Here is a 17,181-nt window from a genome sequence, read left to right on the forward strand (position 1 = left end):
CGTTGGGCTGTCTATTGCTTGGAGCCTGGGTTCCAGTCTCCTCAGTTCATCAATTGACCCAACAACTCAATAACAAAAAAAAGAAAAAAACAAACAAACAAAAAAAACAAACCAAAAAACAAAACAAACAAAGAAAAAAAAAAAAACCCCAACCAAAAACCCAAAAAAACCCAAAAAACAGGGGAGAGGGACAGAAATAAGACAAAAAAATTCCTTATTTACAGTAAAATCTTCTTTTTAAAAAAGTTAATCAGTACTATTTTTTTACAGGAGCAAAAAAGTCTGAAACAAATGAACAAAAGCTTACCATATTCACTAAATTTTTAATATATATTTATATATATATTTATATATATATATTTGTCATAGGTCTATAAGATCCATCTGTTCCTCCTACCCTAAGGAATGGCTAATGTCATCGCTTCAGTTTTCATTAGGACGTTTGCTGGTTTTGTAAATATCTGGGCAGCAAAGCTTCCCTTTTAATATCCAGTAAGTATAAACACTAGCTGTCAAGCACACCAACAAAAACGCTCATTTTTTTTTTGTTTTGTTTGTTTGTTTGTTTTCTTCAGAAGTACACTTTTTCATTATTGCAAGTTTTACAATTTTAAATTAAATAGTTTTTTTTTTTTCTTTTTTTTTTTTTGTTTTCTTTTTTCAGACTTACAAATTCATTATATTTTTTTTTTTTTTCCTTTTTTCCAAAAGAAGTTTAGGCACAAATGCATTGTCCCACAGTGTGGAGAGAGAAGATTGCCATTCAGTCTCTAGGCTGTGCACTTACAGCTCGTAACATACTGCGTTAGACATTCTGCGTGATATGTTAAAGAGAGTCGCGTCCCTCAAGTTGCACTTTTTTGTTTGTGGTTTTGTTTTGTTTTGTTGGTTGGTTGGTTGTGTTTTTTTTGTGGTTTTTGTTCTTTTTTTTTTTTTTTTCCTCTCGGTTTTAATACTCGGGAATGCTGAAATCTCTTGCGTCTGTGATTCTTAACTACTCAGACTTGTCTTATATTACAAAAAAAGGGGTTAAGGAGAAGTGTTTATGTGGGTTTAAGATAATACAGCTGTTAAGGAAGTGGTCTCTTGCTTTAAATGAAGAAATGTGGCAACTTGGACCTGTGGAAGAAGTAAAAAATCTCATCAGTCCCAGAGAGGTGAGCGCGGGGTCCCTACACCCTCCTCCAGCCACCCGAAAATCGGTGTCCAAGGGGCACAGCTGCAAATAAACTTGCCTTTTTTTTGTCGTTTTTTCTTTTTTTTTTTTTTACATCTGTCCCATGTGATTGGAGGCATCTCCCATCCCAGGGTGGGGTCCTGCCAGGGAAAGCGGAGGAGGATCTGAAGATACTTTCTCTTCTTCCCTTCTTTTCAGACACGCCGCTTTCGGGTTCAGGTTCCTTTCTGTTGAATGGAAGCAAAAAGGTTGTTTCAATTATTCACATTTTTATACCTGATTGGTCATAGAATCATGGAATCATACAATTGCCCGGGTTGGAAGGGACCTTTCAGATCACTGAGTCCAACCATCAACCCACCACTGACAAAGCCACCACTAACCCGTGTCCCTCAGCACCGTGTCTACCCGGCTTTTAAATCCCTCCAGGGATGGGGACTCCACCATTGCCCTGGGCAGCCTCTTCCAAGGCTTGACAACCCTTTTGGTGATGAAATTGTTCCCAATATCCATCCTAAACCTCCCCTGGGGCAACTTGAGGCCATTTCCTCTTGTCCCATTGCCTGTTCCTTGGGAGAAGAGACCAACGTTCCAAGTGGAGGATGCAGCTTGGTCAAGCCAAGCACCAAGATGCTACGTGATTCCATACACAAGCTCTGCAAAAACCTCTGTTTGAGCGTTGCAATGGAGAAACCAAGCTCAATATTGAGTTTGGATGTTGCTAAAGAAGGTAAAATGTCCCAGGAGCCACCCCAGCATCCCCAGTGACGGAGCTGGAGGAGAAGACAACCACCCCAGGTGGTCGGAGGTACCCCACTGGCTCTGGGTGCCAAGGTCTTGCCTCCTCCCCAACACCCGTTGCCCCTGAAGGCTTTCCCCAACCCAGGAAGGTGTTTTTGGCACGGCCAAAGCCCAGGAGGAACATCAGGAGACACCGAGAGGTGACACACTGACCTCTGACTTGCTGCTCTAAGCTGAGGATGACGGCCACGGCCTGGTGTAAGATCAGGAGCTTGGTCTGGGGCTTGTCGCTCTTCAGGTGGAGCTGCACCATCCGGCCCAACTCCTTGAAAGCCTCGTTGATGTCGCGGACGCGCAGGCGCTCCCGAGCGTTGTTGGCCATTCTCCTTTCCTTTTCCCTCTCGGCCTTCTGCTCCGGTGTCAGGTCTTCGTCATCGTTATTGCTGGGAGACAAAAAGGAACACACCATTTTCTAATGATGCGGGGAATGAGCAGCGCAAAGAGTTTTCAACAGACTTTCTCCAAAGTCATGAACAAATCAGGAACAGACACCTTCTGAGCCATTCTTATCTGCTGCTCCTCTTCCACCAAACCTACACAAAGTCCAGTCTCCTTCAATTTTATACTGGGCAAAGCCATGGTTTGTAACAAAGCTTTACGGTCCCCAAAGCAGGACTTTGGATAGTTTCAAAGAAGTTTTTTTTTCAGTAGCATATTTTATGGCAGCCAATATTGTGACATTTTTAAATCATGGCAAATCCCCACTCAGCAGCAGCTTCCAAGCCAGAAAGACAACTGCGCATCTCGATGTTTCCCTTTCAGGAGACCATCATTAGGGTTTTGGAAGGAATTTCCTCCGCTACCAAAAGTGGGGAGCTGCCGTCCTCCCAAACCTTGGCAGTGGGGGGCCAGGGGCAGCAGGACTGAGCCCCCCACGGAGCCCAGGGCACCCAAAAAGCCCTGGGCAAAGAGCCACGGAACTAATTGATGGCCGTGAAGGGCCCCACGATGAACTTCTGCAGCCTTTCTGCTGCAAAACTGCCTTCTATCCGGCTAAAATGATGATCTGGAATTGGAAACGCATCCACTGGTGAGTCACTGGCACCATATAATTTGAATTGGTTATGCAAATGGAGTAATACATTTTCAGCAGCCCTAACAACATGGATTTAGACACATAACTAAATATCGGGAGTAACCTTTTAAAGCTGCAAGCATGTTAAAAGCAAAAAACGTTAGCCTACAAAAGCTTCAAAGCCCGTATAAATATGCATAAGCCAGAGCATATTTGTTGAATTAACAAGAAGTACGATCACCTCACATCAGCATAAAGGTGCTTTCTTCTTACCATCTCATAACCGCACATGAAAGCCTCACTTCTACATATGGTGACTTCAACACATTTATTCAGAGAAAATCTCGAGTGTCATCTATTTTCTCCAGTCGGGAGAGACGTGAATGTAATTAACGGTTTAAACAGGGGCGGGCGCCGGCCTGAGCGGTGGAAGGAGGAAAGGCAGAAGGACACTGCCATTCATCTTCAAAAAAAAATAATAATAAATAAATCCCCCGCACAAAGCAAGGCCGGGCCTGGATTGCAGCTTTATTTTATTTTCCAGGGACGGAAGGAAAGGTTGTCCCTTGCCCAGGACCACGTTTGCAGCACCCATGGCTTCACATTCCCCATGGGCATCGGTTTCCAGATGAGAAAATCCAACTAGCACTGCACTTATACCTTCCAAAAATGGATAAAGGATACACCCAACGAGTAAACACCTCTACACCCTGTAGGGAAGCCCTAGGGATTTGCAGGAATCCAGGATTGGGAATGACAAATGTATTTGGGAGGTAAAAGAGAAGCACAGGGTTGGTTAGCTCAGACGCAGGTGCCGTCAGCTCCTCGGCACGTTTTGAGAGAGAGAATTGGAAATCCATACTGTATTCCAATTTGCAAGCACAGGCAGAGAGGAATAACAGCCTAATGCAGAGATTGGAGCGTTAACGCCATTTCTTTGGAGATTGCAGAGAACTTGCTCAGGGTCCAAATTAGTGAATCGTTTTGGAATTTGAGGACGTCCTGGAGTACAGGGACCAGAAAGGCGCTCGGTACTGCCAGAACAGCCACGTTCCAACTTAGGCTGTGGTTTTACCTGCCAGGAAAAAAACCTCACGGTTTCCTCCTGTTCTGTTCACTTCATCGAAATCCAGTAAAGGAATTAAATGAAGCGACACTATTATATACTGTTACCTAGATCTTGACCTAGTAATTGATTTGATATCCTTCTTGTCATCCTCTAGTTTCTTGTCCTCAGAAGACTTGGTGTCCTGGAGGTTTTCGTCTCCCTCGTCGTCGGATTTGATTTCGGAGCTGCCCGAGGAGACGCTCTGCCCTTGCAGTCCGGTGGGCATGCCTGCAGGAGAACACAGGGTCAACCAGGGGTAGAGCCAACCCTCAACAGTCCATTATCTGTCCCCTCTAGCCCCAGGGAAAGGGACAACCCCAGCCAGGCCAGCTCTGGTGAGGTCCCATCTGGAGCACTGGGTCCAGTTCTGGGCTCCCCAGTTCAACTGGGACAGGGAACTGCTGGAGAGGGGACAGCAGAGGGCTACAAAGATGATGAGGGGAATAGAACATCCCTCTGATGAGGAAAGGCTGAGGGACTTGGGGCTTTTGAGTCTGGAGAAGAGAAGGCTGAGGGGGGATCTGATCAAGGCCTATAAATACTTGAAGGGTGGGTGTCAGGAGGATGGGGCCAGGCTTTTTTCAGTGGTGCCCAGGGACAGGACAAGAGGAAATGGGCACAAACTTGACCATAAGAAGTTCCACCTAAACACGAGAAGGAACTCTGGCAGGGGGTTGGACTAGATGATCTCCAGAGGTCCCTTCCAACCCCATAGCATTCTGTGATTCTGTGAAAAGGGGGTTTCAGATGGGGCTTCGAGGTCCAGCTCTGCTCCTCTGCCTTCAGGGACAGATGAGGGTTCAGCATCTACAAAACATCAGCTACATCTGAAGCAGTTCTGGACCTTGGGACCTTGCCCAGGCTGGCATTTCCAGCTTTTAGGTAGCCGTGGAGAGGGCACAGGACACCTATCTGCTACTCCTGTTCTTCAACACAACATAACTTTCCCTTCACCTTAAAAAAAAATCATCTTTAATAACACCATTCTCAAAATAACAAAAATACCTTGGCTGCAACGAATGAGCAGCTTCATAATATTTTAGGCTCTTTCTTCCACACTTTAATGGGAAGATCTGCTGCCTCTAGGAATAATGACAAACCCCGATGTCCTCTGGGTTTGGCCACCTCCAGGCCTGCTTGGCAACAACCCTGCAGAGGTATCTGCCAGGCTTCGGAGGGTGCAGCACGTCCTGGGAGCCAAGGAGAGGCACCCTCTGCCCACAGGCAGAACTCTAAAGGTGCTGGAAAATCTGTGGGTCTGGGTATCACCTTAAACTCATGGCTTTCTGATGTGTGTCCTGCAGAGTTCTCTTACACTTCTTTTCTTAAACTTCTTATAGAATCATAGAATTGTCCAGGTTGGAAAGGACCTTTCAGATCATCGAGTCCAACCATCAACCCACCACTGACAAACTTTATCCAGCCTTGGAATGGGCCGCCCAGGGAAGTGGTTGAGGCACCATCCCTGGAGGTGTTCAAAAGACAGGTTGACATGGTCCTCAGGAATATGGTTTAGTGGTGTGTGTGTGGTTTGGGTTTTTTTGTTTTGTGTTTGTTGGTTGGTTTTTTTGTCATAGTTAGGTTGATGGTTGGACTAGATGATCTTTAAGGTCCCTTCCAACCTAGACGATTATATGATACTAAGAAACCCACCACTAACCCATGTCCCTCAGCACCACGTTTGCCTGGCTTTTAAATCCCTCCAGGGATGGGGACTCCACCACTGCCCTGGGCAGCCTCTTCCAAGGCTTGGCAACCCTTTCGGTGAAGAAATTGTTCCCAATATCCATCCTGAACCTCCCCTGGGACAACTTGAGGCCATTTCTTCTTGTGCTACCGCCTATTTCTTGGGAGAAGAGGCCGACCTCCACCTTGGTCTTCCCTCAGCCTTGATGACCTTGAAGATCCTCTAGGTAGGAATGAGACCAGGTTGCTCCAAGCCCCCTCCAACCTGGCCTTGAACCCCTCCAGGGATGGGGCAGCCACAGCTTCTCGGGACAACCTGGGCCAGGCTCTCACCACCTTCACGGCAAAGAAGTTCTTCCCCAGATCTCATCTCCATCTCCCCTCTTCCAGTGTCAAACTCTTCTCCCTCCTCCTATGGCTCCACCCTCTCACAAAGCAAAGCATCCCTGGGCCCATAAGCGTGGATCCGGGATGGTACTCACCCCTGTAGGGGTCCTGGGGCGGGTTCAAATCCGGGGATGTGGCGGACTGGACGGGCAGCTGGGGGACCGGGACCTGGTTTGGCACGAGCGAGTGGCCGCCGCGGAGACTGACCCCGTCCTCCCGGTGCGCTCCGACCTGCCGGGGAGAGGAGAGGAGAGAGAAGATGGTGAGAACCTGCGCTGGTGGGGAAAGAGGGGACCCCCAGGGGGGAGAGAGGGATGTGGGGGACACGGTGAGCCCCGACACAGGGCTGTGTTTCACTAGAGGGCGCAGACAGCCCGTCCATCCCCGCCGCACGCACCGGTGACAAAACCCCACCGAGCAGAGCTCCCCGGCAGGTAAAAAACCTCCAATGGCCTCCCGGGGTGCCGCAGCCGAGCGCGCCCAGTCCTCCCCATCTGTCTTCCATCACGTCCGCCAACAGATCTGACAATTATCTTAATGCCCATATGCTTAATTGCGGGCTTCGCAATTCCCCCACCGCCAGCGGAAAGCCGGCAGGAATTTCAATTTGGCAGCCCGCTTCCATTTCGGGGGAGCACATCCTTCCCCCCCCCCACCTCCAAACGTAATAACGTGTCACCTGCCTTTCCAAAAAAAAAAAACAAAACAACGAGAAGACCCGTCCAAATTAGCGCTCGCTGTATTTCATTAATTACCCAGTCCCCAACCCGACGGGGCCCCATCCCTGATGGCGGGGAATACGCCAATTAAGGTTTTATTAACCACTCCGGTGATGCCATCATAATGCTGGTGGTGGAGAGGGATGGACAGACAGCTAGAGGGACAGACAGACAGCCCCAAAAACTCCCTGCTCCACCTGGGGTGCCCACGTCTCCACCTGGGGTGCCCACGTCCCCTCACGCTCGAGGGAAAAAGGGGCGCTAAACCCGGCAGGGAACGGCAAACGGCTCTTTATTCTCCCAAAGCGAAGCGCCGGGGCAGATAGATAACAAAAAAAGATGGAGGGATGTTTCTAATCAGACTTACAAGATAATATAGGATAATTGTTAACAGCACGGCGAGACCGCAGCACGAGAGATAAAAGGGAATCCTGCCAAGGGGAACTTGAGAAAAATCTTTTACTACCAGACGAAACGCAAATAACCGAAAGCAAGTGCAAAAGAGCAGAGACAAAAACTCTCTCCTTGTTGAGCCGTTCTAATTTTTTAAAACATGAGATACTAAGAAAAAAAACCCCAAACCGGCGTTATTTGGCTTTAGGAGAGACTGGGTTGTTACAGAGCACTTGGAGCTCGGCTCCGAGTCCTGCCTCCTGGAACCTTGACGCAGAGAATGCAGTCATATCCCCATGACATCCTTCTGAGGAGAAAAAGTACTTTTTCCCCACACTTATGAAAGAAACAGGCTGTCCTTCAAGCCCAGAGACACCCCCTCAGCTGGACATGACCTTGGTCAACCCAACCAAGCATTGGAGCTGGTCCTGATGCTAAAGGTGGCCCCACCACGAGCAGGGGTTTCATCCCTTCCTCCTCCATCCAAAGTTCCCTCCGATCTACATTTTTCTACAAAAGATGAAAACCACTTAGTTTTGAGGTTGATGAAGACAAAGAAACATATGACGCCACTTCTGGTGGGCAAACCACCGCCCTCCTTGGAGCAGAGCACCCGAGAGCAGCTGGAAGACATAAAGGAGCTGTGACAGAGGCCATGGCTCCTTCTGCGTCCCTCCCTCTTCCTGCCAACCCCCCTGGGCTCTGTCCATGACCTGCGCAGACAGACAGACAGACAGACCCAGAGACAGTGAGACCCAGACCCTGGAGCAGCCCACCTCCTCCCCTGGACCACCTCTGTTACGGGGCTGCAGGAGATGCCTCCAGTTGGGTGGTCCAGCTTGGAGAGGGACAACCTGATCTTGTGCGAGGTGTCCCTGCCCAGGGCAGGGGCATTGGAACGAGATGATCTTTAAGGTCCTTTCCAACCCAAACCATTCGATGAAATCTATCAAATAAATCAGTTCTTTTCTTCTCTTTCACAACCCACTGCGTGATCCATCTCCCTTGTTGAGATTTGCAGCATTTCTCCTGCCAACTGGCAAACTCTAGGCTTCCTTAGAGAGCAAGCCCAGCCCATGGCCACCCCTCCACGAAAGAAAACCCATTTCTTATCCACCTTGCTCATCTCTGAGCCCCTTTTCCCCTCTCTCCGGGCGGCAGGCCGGCATCCCGAGATGGGATGGAGCTCAGGCTCAGCCCTGATCCTCCCCGTGCCACAGAGAGGGGGCTGCTCCGAAACACCGACACTTTCCACCTCCATGGCTACACACACCAACACCTTGCAACAGCCCTTCCAGAGTGGATTTTCCTGGATAATTCATTTCTCCAGCTTCAGTCGCTTGCAAGAAGATTTGGGCAACCTTTGGGCTTCGTTACCCGCAGAAAGACTCAACTCCAACTCCACCGGGCTACAAACACCTTCACGTGCGTGTGTGCAGGTGCACACCCAGGTATCTACCAGAGAAGATCAAAAGCGACCCACACCAAGCAGTCCCACAAGCAGAGGGCTACAGGGGCTGGTTGTCACCAGGCCACCACGTCTCCCCTCTCCATGGGATGCTCTGTCCCACCCAAACACCCCCTTTTACAGCAAAGGCGCCTCAGATGTCCCTAAAATAGGTTGGTTTTTTACTCTTCTCCTTTAAACACCATCAGCTGCTTTGACTTGGGGTGGGGGCAGCTCCTGGCACCCCCGGGACAGGGAGGGATGCTGTATTTTCTGCCTTCCCCCCCCCCAAACCAGCAGTGCCACCGGTTTGGCTGTTACACAAACAGCAGCTCTGCCCCTGAGGTGGAGCCCAGATACGAATCGTTCCCCCCGGCCCGGGAGTGTAGATTATAAATAATATTTATCTTCGGAGAATCCAACTCACTTTGAAGTTCTATTAATATTTCATTTCTTTCCATCTCTTTAAACAGCCCCCTAAAACTGCAGCTCTCGGCAGACCGGGAGCGGAAGAAAAACTCCTGCTTTGACTTGGGGTGGGGGCAGCTCCTGGCACCCCCGGGACAGGGAGGGATGCTGTATTTTCTGCCTTCCCCCCCCCCAAACCAGCAGTGCCACCGGTTTGGCTGTTACACAAACAGCAGCTCTGCCCCTGAGGTGGAGCCCAGATACGAATCGTTCCCCCCGGCCCGGGAGTGTAGATTATAAATAATATTTATCTTCGGAGAATCCAACTCACTTTGAAGTTCTATTAATATTTCATTTCTTTCCATCTCTTTAAACAGTCCCCTAGAACTGCGGCACTCGGCAGACCGGGAGCGGAAGAAAAACTCCCAACCGAGGAGAAATCCTAAAATGTGGCTGGGAGGAAGGGGCAGGTTCTGCTTTTGGGTGTGCAAATCACTGCCTCCTCTTCCTCTCCACGATCCCCATCACGCTCGGGTACCCAAGCATCCCCGTGCACGCTCAGGTGTGAACCACACTCTGCTTGAGACAGCTCAGTAAAGGGAAAACCAACAAGAAACCCCAGACTGGGGTTTTTTGGGGGGGTATTAAGGTTAAAAAGGCTTCTGGGAGATAAATATTGGTGTAGAAAAGGCTGATCAAAATCAGAGTAAGGATTGAAATTGCTCTGTGCGGCCACGTACGTAGTAGGCTGATGGACACGGCATGAAAACCTGGACAGAATATGCCTGAATTCACACTTGCCTTAGTCTTTTATAGCATTTTAAGACCTTTAATATCTGGAAGAAGGCCAGACCTTGTCTTCTCTCATCTTTGTATTTTCCTTTTTATATATGATAACAGGTACCGAGCACAACGGTCAGGTTTTTCTGGTTCTGCTGGTCTGCATGTTCCAGGGTATCTGCGCTATCTCTACGTCCATCAGGAACGGGAAGCTGCTTTAAAATACACAGGTGGAAATTAATTCTTGAATCCTCAGCATTTCAGGATGGAGATGTACCTCCATATTTACCCCAGACAGAGAACGTGATGCTGGGATGCTGGAAAAGAGCCTTAGTTCCTTAGTTCCACCTTAGTTCCACCTTAGTTCCAACCTTAGTTCCACAAAGTGCATTTTTCCTTCTTTTTTAAAAAAAGATCTGTTCTGATCTCTAAGATGCATCACTGCCAGGATGTCCTGCATGGGGACGTGGGACAGCAGGAGAACAGGGACAAGGACAGCTCAGGTCTTCCCTTTAAACAGAGCAATCCAGGACCTTCCTCTGGGGAGAGAGTTTTCCCAGCTCCTTCTTGAAGATGTGTACATCAGCCCCTCCCCGAAGTGAAACCCTGCTCCCCAAATGTGCCTTCCCAGCTGCTGCCATGAGGCCAGGAGGAAGGGGGGGGGCAGGAAGAGGTGGGGGGTCCAGCAGGAATGGGATCCAGGAGGAACAAGGTTCCAGAAGGAATGGAGGGCCAGGAGGAACTGGGGTTCAGGAGAAACAGGGCTCCAGAAGGAACAGGGATGCAGGAAGAATGGGGATCTAGGAAGAACAGAAGTCCAGGAGGAACGGGGGTCTAGGAGGAACAGAAATCCAGGAGGAATGGGATCTAGGATGAAAAGATGTCCTGGATGAATGGGATCCAGGAAGAATGGAGGTCCAAGAGGAACAGTGTCCAGGAGGAAATGGGATCCAGGAGGAATGGGGGCCCAGAAGTAAATGGGAGTCCAGGAGGAATGTGGTCCAGGAGGAATGAATGTCCAGGAGGAATAGGGATCCAGGAAGAAAAGATGCCCTGGATGAACGGGATCCAGGAGGAACAGGGGGTCAGGAGAAAAAGGGCTCCAGGAGGAATGGGGTTGCAGGAGGAATGGGGCTCCAGGAAGAAAAGATGTCCTGGATGAACAGGATCCAGGAGGAATGGGGGTCCAAGAGGAACAGGGTCCAGGAGGAAATGGGGTCCAGGAGGAATGAAGGTCCAGGAAGAAATGGTGTCCAGGAAAAAATGGGATCCAAGAGGAATGGGGTCCAGGAGGACCAGATGCAGAAGGAATGGGGAGCCAGGGCTCTACCTACCCATCCCACATCACCCACCTGTGTGTGCCCCAGCAGAGGTGGGGCCACCCGCCACTACAGACAGAGCAGGAAGATGCTTGGTTTTCAGTAAATGTAAAGAAAAAAGATGCCTGGGTGGTGATGAGACCCCTGTGAAATCCCAACGGCACCCGACAGACCCGAAGGGCTGCCTTTCCTTTGGAATTTCCTGGGATTCTCCCTCTCTCTGAGTCAGGTGTATGAGGATGGAGACCCCCTCCCCGACCCAGGTGTGAATCCTGAGCCCCAAAAACACGGGGAATAAGGTTTCCCGTGAAATTTTGAGCATCACACCCTTTTCCTGACCATTAACCCCTCCCGTGCTGAGAGGCAGCCTTCACTCACACCATTCATTTTCTAAATACAAAGGGCAAAAGTACCACCTCCAGCCTGGATCACCCTTGGGAAGAGATTCTTCCCAACGCCAACAAACGCCGACGAGCCCCCCCCCCCTCCAACTTTGTCCTTTTAAAAATGATGACCCCGCGTTATCCAATTAGATAAATAAAACCAGGCGGCAGGGAAGTTGTAAGGTGCTGCGTGTTAACACGTGTTCAAGATTGTCCAAATTTATAAGTCTGACAGAAAGCAGATTTGCACAAAGCCCTTATGAAGCTCTCCCGCTATATTAAAAAAGGGAACAGGGCCGGGCACCCCGACACAAATGGTCTCTCACTGTATGTGTGTATTATTGGTCCAAATTATTCCCTCTTATTTAACTGCACCGAAGCCTTTCATCTCCATGCTATACAATAATAGTTTCCATATGACCGGTGGCTCAGCTATAAATAAGATCAAAAGCAAAAGAAAGGATTTAATAAAAAAAAAAAAAAAAAAAAAAAAAAAAAAAAAAAGGACATTAAGAGTGGCATTAAATCAGGAAAAAAGCAAAGTTCACATTTTTTTTTTTCTCCAGGAATAAAAAAAAAGCAGGGCTGAGTACTCAGCGGCTCGCCAAATATCTTATGAAAGGGCCGTTTGCGAGCCAGTTGTGTGCAAAAGCCATTTCAAGGGAGCTGGAAGTGGCAAAGCCGGACTTTGCCGCTCGAAGGAAAAGGAAGAAGGAAAATAAGCCCAAGTGCCACGTCTCCCCGCGGGGCCGGGCCAGGAGGGGGGTCTGCTGGGGCACCCGCCGGGTGGGGAGAGCCTGGTGCTGGTCCCTTTTTCTCCTTCTCCTATCCCCATCACCCTCCTTCATCCTCACCCTTCCTCGGGGAGCAGAGACCACCACGTCCCCCCCCTGGGGTGGGTGATAATAGAAGGATTTTAAAGGAAAGCAACCGGTCGCCACCTCTTCTGGAGAGAAGAAGGTTTGCCACGGAAGTCACCAAAATAATCCCCTGCCATTTCTTTCCAACAGAGATGATATTCATTCAAGTATTGGCTAAATCCGCGGCTATAGAAGGTCCTGAAGGACAGGATGAAGAATATTAACTCTTCTTCTCCAAGGGAACCACACCAGGATGCTGTTATTTTGGTCCCCAGCTCCGGGTGATGGGGGTCCCTCCCATCCCGAGCATCATCTGGACCGAGCATCCTCACTGCTCCTCTTCCTCCGCATCACCCCTGCATCCCAACCTCCCACCCCACACCAAGCAGCCCCTGGAGCACCCAAATTAACCCAAACGAGAGGGAGGGGTGGTTTTAAGCACCCTCCTAATTAGCCGGGTAGAAATGAATGGAGCCATTGTGCGAGGACAATGCTTTCCAGGAAAAAAAAAAGGTGTCGTTTAAATACCGGGCAGTGGTTTCTCTCCCGGTCAAAATGAAGTTTATAGCTCTAAAATAATTTCAAAATATGATAAAGGCTGTAATTGCATGAGGAATGTCAACCAATTAGGCAGAAAATGAGGCTATAGAAAAAACCCCCCCCACTGCTGCCTGTTATGTCGGATTTCATTCCAGTAAGGTCACTCTGTCCATTTTTTTTTTTTTGGTGGTTTTTTTTTTTTTTTAAATTTATATTATACCTGCTAACTCAAAACCACAACGGGGCGAAACAAACCCCAGACGCGGCAGCTACAGCCTGGGCTAAACATCAGGAAGAGAAAAAGACAGCGAGACAAACCGGCAGAAATCCAAATTTTGCCTTTTAAACAACGCCAAGCGGCTCGACTCCCTTTGTTTATGTACGGATGACATAACTGAATTACTTCATGAGCTGCTACTTTCATTCCTAGGGGTGGAAAATTCCATAAGTTAATTTAATGTGGATGTGAACAAAAAAAAAATAAAAAAAAATAAAAAAAATACACACGAACACGCTCTCTTCCTGTGGGCCCTGGTGAGAAGCTGCCGAAGGGCTTCTAAGCGCCAACTTAAAAATAACGGGTCCCACTTTCTGGTTTATAATGATTTTAATCAATAGCTTCCTGCACGGCTACAGAAGAAATGTGTGTTTTCTACGATTCCTGTGCAAAAAGTCAGCGTTTTGTTAGGTTCTACCGCTGCGTTTGGAACGTTAGGGTAAAATCCCTGTGATCTGCATCACCTCTGGAATAGCAGGAACTGCAAAAAGCCAGGAAATTCACCGCTCAAGCTGAAAATCCACACTTAGCTCATGCCCCTGAGAGATGGAGAGATGGAGATGGGGTGATTAAATCAAGCCAAGGTTTGATTTTGAGGTGCAACCTCTAAAACTTCGGCCCTGAAGTCCCTCGCGTGTTGTGAGCAGCCTGTGATTTAAGAAATATCCCCGATTTGAGAGCTCCTTTTTGAGCTCCCCCGGGCTCTCGCCGCTAAAACCAGTTTGCTGCCGAACTGGTGCGAAACGCGCTGGGTTTGGTAAAGGGCGTGAGTTAACGCCGGTTTGCTCAGGGCGCAGGGGAAATTAGGAACAGGGACACCAGCGAATTCCAGGGGCCTGCTAAAAATTAGGAAACGCTGAAACGCTCTCCTTGCCGGGCCACTAATAAAAAAAAAATTAAAAAAAAAAAAAAGCGAGGGAAAGCAGAAATAAGAAATCCTTTTTAAGACCTCACGCGGGGAGGGGAGCCCAGCTGTAAAGCTGGTCTGGTCCCAGTGAGCCCCAGTGCTGCCTTCCCAGCCCAGCAGCAGCCAAACATCCCCCCAAACCCCTGTCTGGGGAGGAGAGGAGCATCGGCAGGGATGGCAGGCAGGGAGCAGGCAGGGATGGCAGGCAGGGAGAGTGGGCAGAGAGCAGGCAGGGATAGTAGGCAGGGAGCAGGAATAAGAAATCCTTTTTAAGACCTCACGCGGGGAGGGGAGCCCAGCTGTAAAGCTGGTCTGGTCCCAGTGAGCCCCAGTGCTGCCTTCCCAGCCCAGCAGCAGCCAAACATCCCCCCAAACCCCTGTCTGGGGAGGAGAGGAGCATCGGCAGGGATGGCAGGCAGGGAGCAGGCAGGGATGGCAGGCAGGGAGAGTGGGCAGAGAGCAGGCAGGGATAGTAGGCAGGGAGCAGGCAGGGATAGTAGGCAGGGATCAAGGGATCAGGCAGGCAGCAGGCAGGGATGGCAGGCAGGGACCAAGGGATCAGGCAGGGATGAGGCAGGGATTTTAGGCAGGGATCAGGCAGGGATCAAGGGATCAGGCAGGGATGAGGCAGGGATGGCGGGCAGGGAGCAGGCAGGGATAGTAGGCAGGGATCAGGCAGGGAGGGCAGGCAGGGATGGCAGGCAGGGGTCAAGGGAGCAGGCAGGGAGCAGGCAGGGATGGCGGGCAGGGAGCAGGCAGGGATAGTAGGCAGGGATCAGGCAGGGAGGGCAGGCAGGGATGGCAGGCAGGGGTCAAGGGAGCAGGCAGGGAGCAGGCAGGGATGGCGGGCAGGGAGCAGGCAGGGATAGTAGGCAGGGATCAGGCAGGGAGGGCAGGCAGGGATGGCAGGCAGGGGTCAAGGGAGCAGGCAGGGAGCAGGCAGGGATGGCGGGCAGGGAGCAGGCAGGGATAGTAGGCAGGGATCAGGCAGGGATGGCAGGCAAGGAGCAGGCAGGGAGAACAGGCAGGGAGCAGGCAAGGATGGCAGGCAGGGAGGGCAGGCAGGGATGGCAGGCAGGGATTAAGGGATCAGGCAGGGATGGCAGGCAGGGATGGCAGGCAGGGATCAAGGGATCAGGCAGGGATGAGGCAGGGATGGCGGGCAGGGAGCAGGCAGGGATAGTAGGCAGGGATCAGGCAGGCAGCAGGCAGGGATGGCAGGCAGGGACCAAGGGATCAGGCAGGGATGAGGCAGGGATTTTAGGCAGGGATCAGGCAGGGATCAAGGGATCAGGCAGGGATGGCAGGCAAGGAGCAGGCAGGGAGAACAGGCAGGGAGCAGGCAGGGATGAGGAGCAGCGTGCGGAGGTGCACGGTGGGCACAGCCGCTTCCACCATCGCTCCCTACACGTTTCCGGTCCATACCTCCCACTGCTACTTTATTTACTGCAGCTGGCCAGCCTTTTATAGCCTGTTTCATGTATTAAAATTCAAATGTGGAAAACATTACCAGTATCCTCCTTGATTTTTATTTTTTTTTTTTTTAAATTTTTTTCCCCCCTTCAACTTCCTTTTCAGCGTGGAATGTATCAAATGGTCAAAGGCTAACTTCAGCCTGACTCCACTCACAAACTATTTCCTTTGTTCTTCTGTTTTGCCTTCAAAATTCATACCAGTTTTCCAAAAACTGGGCTCTTTCACCCAAGTTACAGTTTCAGACAGTGAGTAATGCTGCCGGGGAAGGCAGGGAGGGCTCCCAGAGAAATATCCCTGTCTCCCACATCATCCCGACCCTCCTGCTCCGTCCCCTTGCTCTCACCAGACACTTAATTAAGCCAAGTCCGACCAAAACCCCTCAGAGCCCATCATTCCTTAAAAAACAAGTGCCTACAGATCCCGAAAAACACATTTTTTTTAAATGGGCGACACCGGTACTTCCATTTCTCATTGTTGCTGGGGTTGGTGTTTTTTTTTTCTGGTTTTTGTTGTTGTTTCCAATCTAACTTCACCTACATCTGGTATTTAAGCGAGGAGCACATATTTATGGAACAAACTGTCTCTGAAGTGATGCCCTGGGTGCATGTTGCATCGGTTTAACATATGCAAAGCGAACAAAGCTACAAAAATTAAACTCTTTTCTCTTGATTGAGAGCAGATATGCAGAAAGAGCTCTAAGTCACAGATCTGGCTTTTAATAAAGCCAGATTTCTTCATTAAAAGCAGTATTGTTTAAACACTGGAGGAGGAAAAAAAAAAAAAAAGCTTTGTACAAACTCAAATCTTAGATTATATGTATCCCAAGTGTATTTAACATATTACCTGAGGCCAAGCTAAATTACAATCTAGAATTTCCTTTTGTGAATTCGCAGCAACTGCCACAGAGAGCAAAACAATGTCTGGTTCATGCTAATTTTATTGGGGAAGGAGAGAGGAGATGGATTTAGCCGAGCTGCTGAAAAAGCATCTTTTTTACCTCTCGGAGCCTGTCGCCAGACCATTTGCAGTTAACACTTCACGTTTCGGTGAACGGCGCGGGCTCAGATGTGGCTTTTAATGATATTTTTTCCCCGCAACACAAGTCACTTTTAGCAAGGTTTAATTTAACGAGGAGCAGCGCCCCTCACAAAGCCACCCCAATTAAAAAAAATAAAGAACTTTCTCCCTTATTTGCCTTTCTCAGGTGCTTCATTTCAACAAATGATGCTACGCTTTAATAACCCAAAGGAGGGGAAACTCTGGGGAAATATTTAGTTTAGGGCACTGCACGCGGACAAGTTTGATGGAGAGCTCTTTGGTCAAGGGGAGCTGGGTGAGGAGACCTGAAAACCCAACCTTTTCTTGCAGGAGATATTTTAAAATATCTGGGATATTATCATTTCTGCATGAGATGGAAGGACTTGAGCTTAGATATAACCCCCCCTCGGCCGGAGCTGGAGCGTGTCGATGGCTGTGGTGGGATGGGGAATGGGATGGA

General features: G+C 49.4%; 1 protein-coding gene across 16 annotated transcripts in view; it reads right to left on the reverse strand.

The window, feature by feature from the left end:
• Positions 1-606: 606 nt before the first annotated feature.
• Positions 607-17,181, reverse strand: part of TCF4 (transcription factor 4) — a 241,238-nt gene continuing 224,663 nt past the window's right edge. For 13 of the 16 annotated variants that reach the window (XM_014939781.1, XM_014939780.1, XM_014939777.1 and 10 more), the window contains 5 exons: positions 6,270-6,405; positions 4,167-4,329; positions 2,132-2,361; positions 1,237-1,404; positions 607-1,121 (listed from right to left, as the gene is read on the reverse strand). In XM_014939781.1, coding sequence (XP_014795267.1) covers positions 1,268-1,404; positions 2,132-2,361; positions 4,167-4,329; positions 6,270-6,405 — 666 coding nt within the window. In that variant the 3' untranslated portion in view covers positions 607-1,121; positions 1,237-1,267. The remainder of the gene's footprint in view (positions 1,122-1,236; positions 1,405-2,131; positions 2,362-4,166; positions 4,330-6,269; positions 6,406-17,181) is intronic. The other 3 variants (XM_014939779.1, XM_014939778.1, XM_014939789.1) reach the window with 1 other exon arrangement.

This window comes from Calidris pugnax, unplaced genomic scaffold (assembly GCF_001431845.1).
Source record: "Calidris pugnax isolate Ruff unplaced genomic scaffold, ASM143184v1 scaffold79, whole genome shotgun sequence".
Taxonomy (NCBI): Eukaryota; Metazoa; Chordata; class Aves; order Charadriiformes; family Scolopacidae; genus Calidris; species Calidris pugnax.